A 12,500-nucleotide genomic window follows, 5' to 3' on the forward strand; every position below is an offset into this window, starting at 1 on the left:
CATCCATCCGTCCATCCGTCCATCCATCCAATCATAACTCAAACATGCACTTGCCTCTGTTGAACACAAGATGGCGCAATAACACCTACTCTAGGCGATAAACTGGCGCCAGTGTGTTATTGTCTTGTTCAACCTATATTTCAAACAAGAGGCCTCGCTCACTATCAACATGATTCATCATAGTAAAACCTCATATAGTTCAACTGATAGTAGTAGCTCAAAATCTGTGTATACTCAAGCATACTGCAGTCTCAACATCACATATTGACGTAGGTAGTAGGCTATATTCCATTGAGAAAAAAATTCAGCTGAGCCCTCATTTTTCCTTTTATGGTAAAACAGTGGGCACTAGAAAAACGGGCCAAAACATTTAAAACGGGAAAAAAAAATCTGAGAGTGTTTTACAACTTATGTGGCCGCGTCATCGCTAAAATATGTATCAGAAGCAACAGTAGGCGAGGGCTTGTGTGTGTGTGTGTGTGTGTGTGTGTGTGTGTGTGTGTGTGTGTGTGTGTGTGTGTGTGTGTGTGTGCGTGTGTGCGTGTGTGCGTGTGTGCGTGTGTGTGTGTGTGTGTGTGTGTGTGTGTGTGTGTGTGTGTGTGTGTGTGCTGTGGTCTGAGGAACTATTTGCTTTTCGGGCTCCCTTTCCCTCACACATAACACACTAACACAGGGCTTGTCTGCTGCTGCTCTGACCGACACCTACCTCTGTACAGGGCGGTGGGCGGAGGGGGGGCGGGGTTTAGCGAGAGGCTGCTTCAACGTGATTGGCTGGACGGTTTGTGTGGACGACGGGAGACAAACTCCAGGAAAACGAACGTGTAACGGGCAACGGGACGAGGATACATTTTTCGAACTTTTGATGGACACACATGAGGATATTTTGGGATAATTTGGGCATTTTCTAACGGAGAAACCTGACGTTTAAAGGAGGGGAAAACTGCCTATGCCATCTTTTAAAGCAACAGGATAGCGATATAGTTTTTAATTGAACATGACTGATATTATTGTTTGATTTTTTTTTTCTTTCTACCGCACGAATGGAAATGCACGTCATCCATTGAGAGGAGTAGGTGCGCGTGGAGCCCGCCAATGCTCACCTCCTGTCGGCACTTCAAAGCAAACTTGTTAGAATAGGCTTTATATTATATTAGTTTATTTTTTTTACCACAAGCGAAAAGAAAAGGGAGCGACATGGCAGAACACGAAAGCCTGGAGTATGGGAAAGCAGATTTTGTTCTGCTGGACAACGTGTCAATGGAGGAATTTATGGCTAACCTAAAACTCAGGTAAGCCTATGTTAGCTATTCTACCTATTTGTACATGCTATGAATGGGCAAAGGTTGATATGTATAGGCTATCTTTATGACAGCAATGAATAGCCTACAGCCGTAAAATGTGTCCAGGTGTCGCTATTTTTTTCGCCCCCCTCAACAGGTGCTCTATATACCTCTACCTGGCTCATTCAAAGTAGGCCTATAGTTTACCCTTGTTTTGTTCAGTCAATGGCTTTGGCATTTTCGCTTTTACGTAGGCTATGAACGTAACAACAGCAACAGTGTAAATATTTGTATCAAAGTTGTTCGGGGAGTGAGCGAGGAATGGAATGGAATGCAATCATTTGATGCGTTCTCTTTCGATCCAACCGGTAATTCCCTGATGCAAAAATGTTGCTGTAGCGAGACTCCACCCAAGCAACACACACAAACATGCACGCTGGCACACGAGCACGCTCACACACACATACACACACACACACACACAAACACACACAAACACGCACGCTGGCACACGAGCACGCACACACACACACAAACACGCACGTTGGCACACGAGCACGCACACACACACACACACACACACACACACACACACACACACACACACACGCACGCACACAGTTTGACCAGATTCCCCAGAGGGCAGACCGGTTTCTATCAGATGTGTCGTCGCTGGTGGTGGCATGATGTCAAACGTGCTTTATGAATGAAGGGAGAGATGTGTGTGTGTGTGTGTGTGTGTGTATACTGTGTGTGTCTGTACTGTGTGTGTGTGTGTCTGTACTGTGTGTGTGTGTGTGTGTGTGTGTGTGTGTGTGTGTGTGTGTGTGTGTGTGTGTGTGTGTGTGTGTGTGTGTATACTGTTTGTGTGTACTGTGTGTGTACTGTGTGTGTGTGTGGGCCGTGGCTTGGGTTTCATCACCTCTGCTCTGCCATCTGTAATGAAAGTGTAAGTTGATCCATGACGTCACTTCTTTGAGAGGCGGTTTGCAGTGAGTTGCTCAGCAGGACTCGTTAGGTTGTGAACAAGCAATCTACAGTTGATTTTTAAAAGAAAACATTAGTAGGCTATAGTTTTCCACTGTATGAAACACACACACACACACACACACACACACACAGTAGAAACAAATGTGAATGCAGTAAGAAACCGTTTGGCAGCATGAAGGTGACAGAACTGCAGCATGTACAATAACTCAATTATATATCTTGTCAAAACCAAATTTAAGGATATGACAGCTCTGGAAAAAATTAAGAGTCCACTCCAAATGTTCAGTGTCTCTCGTTTTACTATTTATAGGCATATGTTTGAGTAGAATGAACATTTTGGTTTTATACTATAAACTACTGACAACATTTCTACCAAATTCTCATAAAGAATAATGTCATTTAGAGCACTTTCAATAGGTAATGTAGAGATGAAGATTAAAGAAAAATCCAGACTGGTCTCTTAATTTTTTTCCGAGCTGCCTATCATGTCAAAACCAAATTTACGGATTATCCATATAGAGAAAAACAGAAATATGTCCCTAAAATGTAATCGTATGTCACACATTTCTTTTAATAACCGGTATTAGTCCTGTAGTTATTGAAGTTGGTCGATTCAAAACTATTCGTGAGGAATTTTAAAACTGTTAAAACAAGCGTCCATATTTTGGCTACACGGGGAAATATCAGATCAGAGAAATATGTAAACAAAGAATTCTAAGATAACGTTTGGGTTTTATGACTCTGGTCTCTGAAGATGGACCGACATTTTTGATTGTTTCAGTTCTTTTTCAAGCAAAAATACCAAATTTTTAGATGTTTCCCTTACTCTTAAATGCTGCTTTCACTTGTCTTACGATACAGGAATAGAATATATTTGTGTTTTGGACTATTGTTTTGACAAAACCTGGCATTTAATTATATATAACCTTAGGCTTTTAGGACATTTTGATGGCCATTTTATTTTTTATCAGTGTTTTCTTATGTTTTTAGACCAAACAATTACTTGATTAATTGAGGAAATACTAAACAGATTATATCAGTATTACAAATAACCATTGCATAGTAACAGCCCTAAGCTTAAATGTGTATTTAACTGTCATATGTTAAGCTGAACATTTCTTTGAGGAGAGCGTGCCAAGTGTACAGGTGTAAGTTACACAGAGGACAAAGTGGTTAACATTGTTTTTGTTGCCATTACCTTTTAATAAACTGCGGTTGTGTGTACAGTAGTTAACAGAGCCACACAGGCACATACTCAGTCACTCACTCACTCACTCACTCACTCACTCACTCACTCACTCACTCACACACACACACACACACACACACACACACACACACACACACACACACACACACACACACACACACACACACACACACACCAAGCCTCTTTTTCCCAAACTCTCTCCCAATTTCTGTCTTGTTTGCTAGACGTCTCGGTCCGGAGATGGCGTGTGCAGATTGTTATTTGTAGAGGGTGTGACCAGTCGGGAGCGTTTCCTCTTAGCTCCCTGTGTGTGTGTGTCTGTGCCTCTGTGTGTGTGTGTGTGTCTGTGTGTGTGTGTGTGTGTGTGTGTGTGTGTGTGTGTGTGTGTGTGTGTGTGTGTGTGTGTGTGTGTGTGTGTGTGTGTGTGTGTGTGTGTGTGTGTGTGTGTGTGTGTGTGTGTGTGTGTGTGTGTGTGTGTGTGTGTGTGTGTGTGTGTGTGTGTGTGTGTGTGTGTGTGTGTGTGTGTGTGTGTGTGTGTGTGTGTCTCTCTCTCTCTCTCTGGGAGTGCACCACTTTGAAGGAGGGATCCTGAGGGCAAGAGGCTTTCAAATGAGCTCCATTTTTCCTGATGCACTTATTCCAAAACACTCACCCCTAGACACACACTTCACGTAATAAATGTATTTGGAAAGTTTTACAAGAGCTAGAAGAAAATGTTGTCAACGTCTTACTTGGTTTGTTCCATGTGTCTCCAAGTGCTCTGCAAGTGTTATGTATTATGTCTTGCTGTTCTGTTCTTGTTTGCCCGTGTTATCGTCTGCGGTGAAGCAGAAGAAAGATTTCCATTTTGTGGACAGTTAAGTTTACCTTGAACCTTGACGTTGAATGCTGAGTTTGAAGGCAAGGCAAGTTTATTTATATAGCACAATTCAAACACAAGGCCACTCAAAGTGCTTTACAGGGGCAAGATTAAAATACATAAAACACATTAGAAGACATTTAAAAGCGAATGAAAAGAAGTAAAACATTTAAATAAAATAAAAAGTACAGGTTAAAATTGAAACAGAAAAGTCTTCAGACTCGATTTAAAAGAACTGAGGGTTGCAGCAGACCTCAAGTTTTCTGGGAGTTTGTTCCAGATATTTGGTGCATACAAACTAAAAACTTGAAGAATAGTTGAGTTGTAGTGCTGCTGTGTATCTACTTGTGTTGTTAAATCGTTGCCATATTGAGGGGGGGGGGGGGGGGGTAATAATCGAGGCCCCCCCATGTGAGGAGGGGAACCATTAGGAAAAGATTGGCCGTTTCCCCTCAGCCTGCCTGGCCCAGACGATGGTTGTTCTTAGTTTGACATTTCACTTTGTTTAGCTCTGACTTGAGGCTGAACCGTGTGGCCTTTTCCAGTGCGCCTCCCAGTCCCTAAATATAGAGCCAGCCCAGCAGCAGATGCCCCGGCTCTTTGTCAAGATGTCTGGAAGGATAAAACCTTAAAAAAAAAAATTCCCAAGACCCTATTGGGATTTTAGGGAACTTTTGCCTGATTTGCCCTGTCAGCAGATAAGACTTGACGTCCCTATTATATTGGACCTGTGTGTGTGTGTGTGTGTGTGTGTGTGTGTGTGTGTGTGTTTGTGTGTGTATGTTTGTCTGTCAGTCTGTCTGTGTGTGCGTCTCTCTGTCTGTGTGTCTGTCTGTCTGTGTCTGTGTCTGTGTGTCTGTCTGTCTGTGTGTCTGTCTGTCTGTGTGTCTCTCTGTCTTTCTGTCTGTGTGTAGGAGAGTCAACTGCTACATGATTACTAATACTATAATGTCTTATTGTGGGAAAATACAACGGGGTACCGACTGTAGGGAATAATTATGTGATTGCTGCCCAAAGGGATAAGGAGAATTCCCCTACACATGGTGAGGGTTGATGAGTGAAAAAGCCCAGTCTGCATTGATTGGCCAAATAAATCTAACCGCCATTTTGAATCTAACTGCCAGTAGGAGGTAGTGCCAGGAGGTTAGGTTTGTAAGGAGTGGGCGTGGCTTTTCCCCTTATGACATCATAAGGGGAGAGAAAATCTGACTGGGGTTTTTTGGACAGGTTTTCAGAAAGGTGGAGGTGGAGACAAAGAGAGAGGGTTGTTTCTATTCTCACACTTTGGGAATCAAATCAAATCAGTTTTATTTGTATAGCCCAATATCACAAACAGACATTTGCCTCAGTGGGCTTCACATTCCATACAGTATGACACCCTCTGCCTTTAGACCCTTAGCTCGGGTCTCTAGTCACACCGGGGACCCTTACTAATGTTCTAAAACCATAAAAAAGTGAATTTTGAATTATAGGTTAACTTTTTACCTGTCCAAAACAAAGGAAATACATCCAGAAGCATTCGCAAACTAACAGTATTGTGTGTGTGTGTGTGTGTGTGTGTGTGTGTGTGTGTGTGTGTGTGTGTGTGTGTGTGTGTGTGTGTGTGTGTGTGTGTGTGTGTGTGTGTGTGTGTGTGTGTGTGTGTGTGTGTGTGTGTGTGTGTGTGTGTGTGTGTGTGTGTGTGTGTGTGTGTGTGTGTGTGTGTGTGTGTGTGTGTGTGTGTGTGTCTCTGTGTATTGCTGTGATGTCCCTTGTTCAGCCTACAGTATGTGTGCGTCCCCTGGCAGCCTGGCACACTGCAGCTACATGTCTTTATAAGGGCAGCGCTGTTTGGTCTGGGCCTTTGGAATCCAGGAAAGAACATTCCCACTAAACTGCTTTGTGTTTCCCCCAAATAATTATGGAAAGATTTTCTTTTATAAATATTCGTCTGATGTTCCACTTTTTAAAAAAAACTGACAAGCTCTAGTCTAAACAATGTAAACCTACTTTTTAACCTATTGTTTTTTTAACTATGTCAGTTTGTGAAGAAGAATAAAATGCAAATGTGTTGACATAAACATACATGAACATACAAAAGACCATAAAAAAAGACTAAACGAAAAGAATAAATAAAACATTTTAACCTTGTTTTAATGTGCAAATGAATGAAAAATATGTCCAGGAGTTTATAGACAGATTCTGAGCTTCCCGGTAACTGGTGGATGTTTGTTTTATATCTAGTTAGAGTAAATGACGGGTGGGGCTTATTATATCCTGTGTAGCAAAGCAAAAAGCACAATCCAAATATGTTCACTATTTGAAAGTCAGCTCAGGACATAACACAGTGTGATCATCGCCCCAGATGTGGTATGCAGTATGCACCGCTATCTGCTAGAAATATGTCCAAACAGATGGCAAGGCAAGGCAAGTTTATTTAGACTGCACAATTCAGACACAAGGCCATTCAAAGTGCTTTACAGGGGCATGAAATACATCAAGATAAGACATTAGAAATTGCATTTAAGAGATAGTAAGATGGTAAGAATTGAAACCGAAGTATTTTTTTGATTAAAGGTGCTCCGAGGAACTTTCATTTTGTGTTAATTATTGCGCCCCCTTTGGACAAAAGCTGTAGTGAGCATACCCACGACAAAAATATAAAAAAGCATTATTTCCAGACTGTGATGGTCTTTAGGATGTCTTTATTCTCGACATTTCTCGACATAATGAAAAAAAAAAATCTTCCTTATCTGATTTTTTTTCTCTCTCTCCTGTGGCCCCTCAAACTCATCAGTACTTTAGTATGTAGTGTAGTAAAAAGAAAGAGTTAGTATGTGATTTGGAACGCAGGGAGTGTTTATTTGCTCAGAGTGGTTTGACCCTTGAACCTTCCACAGCGAGTTGAAGGGACTTTAGAACAGGAAGTCTCCAATAATGTGGACCAGGCCGACAGCAGGAAAGCTCAAAGCTGGCATTTCCCCCTCCACGCTCGCTCCTCACGTTTCATTGTTTCCTCAAGTTCCTCGTCCATAACTTATGCTGTGAGATGTTCTTAGGTACAGACAGACAGACAGGCAGGCAGGCAGGCAGAGAGGAGAGACAGACAGACAGACAGACAGACAGACAGACAGACAGACAGACAGACAGGCAGGCAGGCAGGCAGGCAGGCAGGCAGGCAGGCAAGCACATGCATTTGAGATACAAAATTGTGGGGAGCACTGATACATGTTGAGTCAGCGATTCTGGAGAACGCTTGTTGTCAAATCACTCTTAGTCAAAATCAGTGAATATCCTCTTTTGATCTGCTACCTGTCCGTACTGTGTGTGCACTGAAAAAAATGTATGTTGTTAATACACAGCCTAGGCTCTGTAAACTGTTATGTAAAAGAAAAAGAGGGCCCACCGTAGCTAGTATTTACAGAGCATAGGCTGTGTGTTAACACTGGATTTGTTTTCAGCGCGGACAGGTAGCGGATTGTGAGGAGATATATTCTCTAATTTTGACAACAAGCTTTCTCCAAAATTGCTGACTCCACGTTTACCTGGGAGTCCCATGTAGACAGACAGACAGACAGACAGACAGACAGACAGACAGGCAGGCAGGCAGACAGACAGACAGACAGAAAGACAGACAGACAAATGCATTTGAGATTCAAAATTGTGGGCACTGGGCAGCTCTGACACACGTTTTAATAGTTACATAACTAAAGGATTGAAGCCTTTTGAAGTTGAAGTTGTCACTCAGTCTATTCCTGGTGTTTCCTGGACTGTAGTTATTCATCCTCTGGTTCAGGCACAATGCTTCTCCTGTTAGTGGAGCTGTAACTGCAGGTGGACTGTAGAGGTGTGGTGCAGAAAGGGGACATCCCGGCTAGTTTCTCTCTCTCTCTTCCTCCTGCTGTATAATACGTACCCGGATGTCCTACTTCATGCGGCCAAGATTGTTAGTGTTGAAAACTGCATCCTATTTGGGGCGATTCTGACCCACAATCCAGTGCGCACGTGAAGTGACGTCACGTCGACGAAGCCTCCATATGAAAACAAACGGGGATGCGACGGATATAAAAGCAAGAGGCATTGTCATCTCCTTAAAAAGTTAAAAGTTTTGACATTTGTCATGGCAACATTTTCAGCCCTAGAGTCCTTTCCTTATTTAACTGAGCGCCCACATTTTTTTTTTCAAGCCTTTGTACTTTCCTCAGCAATAAAACCAAAGTCCATGTGCCACACACACACACACACACACACACACACACACACACACACACACACACACACACACACACACACACACACACACACACACACACACACACACACACACACACACACACACACACACACACACACTTCTGTCCGACATATTTATACCCTGAAGCAGAGATGGAAATGAGAGATACTGGTGCAGCCTCAGCATGCCTCTAAGAATATTTGATCCCAACCCGCTTATTAAAGTTTTTTTCCTTTTTAGCCCGTGGTCAGTGACTGCAACAGACATATTTATAAAGAACGTTAGGATATGCAATGTGTTTCTACAGATTCGCCTAGTAGCTATTGCCTTTACCTAGATCTGCAGTTAAAGGTGCACTATGCAGCTTCAGGGGAGGGGTACTTGTTGAAATCGGAGGACTTTTTTTCTACATGCAATTCTTAGTATTGAATAGTTATATCATCATAAATCAAAACCCAGTTTTTTGAGGCACCTGGAACCAAACGTAAGACTAGAATATGTTTGTTAACAGAACTGTGGGCCCTGCTGCTGTAAACAACAACAGTGAAACAATAACTTTTCAGGAAGCTTTCTAACTTCAAACAGTGGTCCAGGGATTCCCATTTGTCCTGTGGAAAAAGTTAGTTTTTTCAGTTATGAGAATTATACCTTTTGAAAATGTTCACTTCTCTGACACACCCAAAGTTACATAGTGTACCTTTAAAGGGCTGTAGTGTCTGTCAATAACAAACAGTCTTAAAAGTGCAGGATACGCGGGAAAAATTACACCAACTGTGCTAGAAAAATATGCTTCTTTTTATGTTTTAATTGTCAAAAAAACATTACAAAAGGCCTTATGGGCGCTCCGGTGGTGTAGTGGATAGAGCGCGTACCATATTGACTCCGACCTTTGTTGCAGTGGTCGCGGGTTCAAATCTGACCCGTGGACCTTTACTGCAGGTCATCCCCCCCCCCTCTCTCTCTCTCTGTCTCCCCATTTCAACTCTGTACTGTCTAATAAAGCTTGAATATGCCCAAAAAGTTGTCTTAAAAAAGAAAAAGCCTTATGTAATGTTGCTATAAGGCCCCAGACTGACATTCCCAAGGGATTTCTCGCTAATCAAGAATTGCCCCTGAACGGTTTCATAGAAGGATTCTGTTTGAGAGAAAATGCCTCGTAGGCCTAGTCTGTTCCCCTGCAATCCAGTACAGTGAAAAGTCCAGTCTCGCCACAAGAATTTCCATATACCGTGTGTGTGTGTGTGTGTGTGTGTGTGTGTGTGTGTGTGTGTGTGTGTCTGTAATCTGAAACACATTACCAACCTTACATAAACAGGGCCTGTGCCTGTGTAGCTTTTATTCCTCCTCCTAAAATAAGTTTGCCAGACCTCAGAAGCGTCTCATTTGCGGATACGGACACACACACACACACACACACACACACACACACACACACACACACACACACACACACACACACTGCATGAGCTGGCAGGCGGGGTCGGGAGCAGGGCATTTAGCAAATGTTCTTACCAGTTTTTTTTTTTTTTTAGTCCCTCTGCATCATAGCGTCTTGACATTTTATTAAAGTTACCGTTTCAACATAGACTGAATAGCTAACCTAAAATATATATTCCTACATCAATTTTTTTTGTGCACATCTTGCTAGCTGCACAAAATCTGATACATTGCCTCATGTGATGTCAATTGAGTCGGCATAGTTTAAAATAGAAATATGCTATTTATATATATATAGTATATATACTAAGGGGAAATGAGTTGTATAACACATCTAGAACCTCAGATAGAACTACAAGTGGTCAAGTTGCATCGTGGGTAGTGTAGGCCCCAGTTTTTGAAAACAAAGAAAAAAAGAACGGAATAAAAACTAGCATAGTCGGGCGCTCCATTGGTCGCGGGTTCAAATCCGACCCCTTTACTGCATTTCATCCCCCCCTCTCTCTCTCTCTCTCTCTCTCTCTCTCTCTCTCTCTCTCTCTCTCTCTCTCTCTCTCTCTCTCTCACTCTCTCTGTCTCCCCATTTCAACTCTGTACTGTCAAATAAAGCTTGAAAATGCCAAAAAATTATATAGAAAAAAAAACGATTCCAGATAATAGTTTTCACCTTTTAGCCGTTGGTTCCAGCTCAGTGGAGGAGTTAATGTTGTAGCTTGTCTCATTAAAACTGTCTGGCTCATGATTTAACAACAGACTGCAACATTACCCCCAGACACACCTTCCCAGAACACACACACACACACACACACACACACACACACACACACACACACACACACACACACACACACACACACACACACACACACACTCTCTTATCTCCTATCTGACCCCATTCACTGCAAGTAATGAGTGTTTAGTTTGGTCAGGAATCGGTTTGCATGTCGGCAGCGCGTTTGGGAATCCCTAAAGATGTGTTGTGACTCAGATGGTGTGTGTGTGTGTGTGTGTGTGTGTGTGTGTGTGTGTGTGTGTGTGTGTGTGTGTGTGTGTGTGTGTGTGTGTGTGTGTGTGTGTGTGTGTGTGTGTGTGTGTGTGTGTGTGTGTGTGTGTGTGTGTGTGTGTGTGTGTGTGTGTGTGTGTGTGTGTGTGTGTGTGTGTGTGTGTGTGTGTGTGTGTGTGTGTGTGTGTGTGTAGGGGTGTGTGTGTGTGTGTAGGGGTGTGTGTGTGTGTGTCTGTCATCGGTAGCAGTGATGTCATTGTGTGCTTCCTGGACCAATGTATTGTTCTCCTGTCCACCTGTTGGTTCTGTGCCCTGATACACTGTGGGGGTGGAACCGCTTACTCACTTTCACAGCCAGGGCCTCACATCACCACACACACACACACACACACACACACACACACACACACACACACACACACACACACACACACACACGCACACACACGCACACACACACTGGGCTGGATAATTTACTGCCACTATTCAATGCACATTTTATTCCCTAAGAAAAAATCGCTAGACGGTGTTGCGAAATAACGGAATACCTTTTATAATGTATTACTTGTACTATACTTGGTATCCTTTGTAATGCTACATTATACTTGTACTTAACCATATTTCAGAGGAATACATTGCACTTTTTAGTGCACTACATTTTGGTGAAGAATCCACCACTTAAAGGAACAAGTCTTCTCTTTGTCTATTTAATAATCCCATAGTGTTCCCTGTGTGTGTGTGTGTGTGTGTGTGTGTGTGTGTGTGTGTGTGTGTGTGTGTGTGTGTGTGTGTGTGTGTGTGTGTGTGTGTGTGTGTGTGTGTGTGTGTGTGTGTGTGTGTGTGTGTGTGTGTGTGTGTGTGTGTGTGTGTGTGTGTGTGTCTGTGTGTGTGTCTGTGTCTGTGTCTGTGTCTGTGTCTGTGTCTGTGTTCTGTCTATTTTAATGCCTTGTCCATGTGTCTGGCTTTGTCCTCTTCTGCTCTTTGGTCCAAACAGTAATAATAGTCCGTAGCTTCTTAGAATAGCACAGTGAGTAATGTCTGGTTCTTTTTGGATGGGTCGAAATTTTCTCCTTTTTATTTTTTCTCTCTCTCCCTCTGTCTTTTTCCAAATCTATCCAGTCATCCCTTTTTACAGCCGATCCCAGTGTGATATTCACATCAGCCAATAGGCCGCTGCCACTGGCCACTGGCCGCTGTGTTAGAGCATAAACAGGTTCTTCTGCATCAGGCTGAGGGCCAGGGTTTAAAAAAAAACAGAAAAGAAAAAGAAAAAAGGCCACGAAAGCCCAGTTGTATTGAATTTTGGAAATGTAATCTTCCTGAAATGATCTTTGACAATTTGGAAATGTTACAATAGAGTTTGGTGGTGTGTGTGTGTGTGTGTGTGTGTGTGTGTGTGTGTGTGTGTGTGTAACAAGGTGTGTGTGTGTGTGTGTGTGCTTGTGTGTGTGTGTAACAAGGGGTGTGGTGGGTGTCTGTGATCCCAGCGGTCAGTAAAGAAAGGAGGT

At 42.7% G+C, this 12,500-nt stretch overlaps 1 protein-coding gene across 1 annotated transcript in view; it reads left to right on the top strand.

Moving 5' to 3' along the window:
* Positions 1–852: 852 nt before the first annotated feature.
* myo1d (myosin 1D) overlaps positions 853–12,500 on the top strand; it is a 119,418-nt gene continuing 107,770 nt past the window's right edge. Inside the window, exon 1 of the mRNA XM_080048770.1 lies at positions 853–1,289. Within this exon, the coding sequence (XP_079904896.1) occupies positions 1,195–1,289 (95 nt within the window). The 5' untranslated portion in view covers positions 853–1,194. The remainder of the gene's footprint in view (positions 1,290–12,500) is intronic.

This window comes from Ammodytes marinus (assembly GCF_949987685.1).
Source record: "Ammodytes marinus genome assembly, chromosome: 20".
Classification (NCBI taxonomy): domain Eukaryota; kingdom Metazoa; phylum Chordata; class Actinopteri; order Uranoscopiformes; family Ammodytidae; genus Ammodytes; species Ammodytes marinus.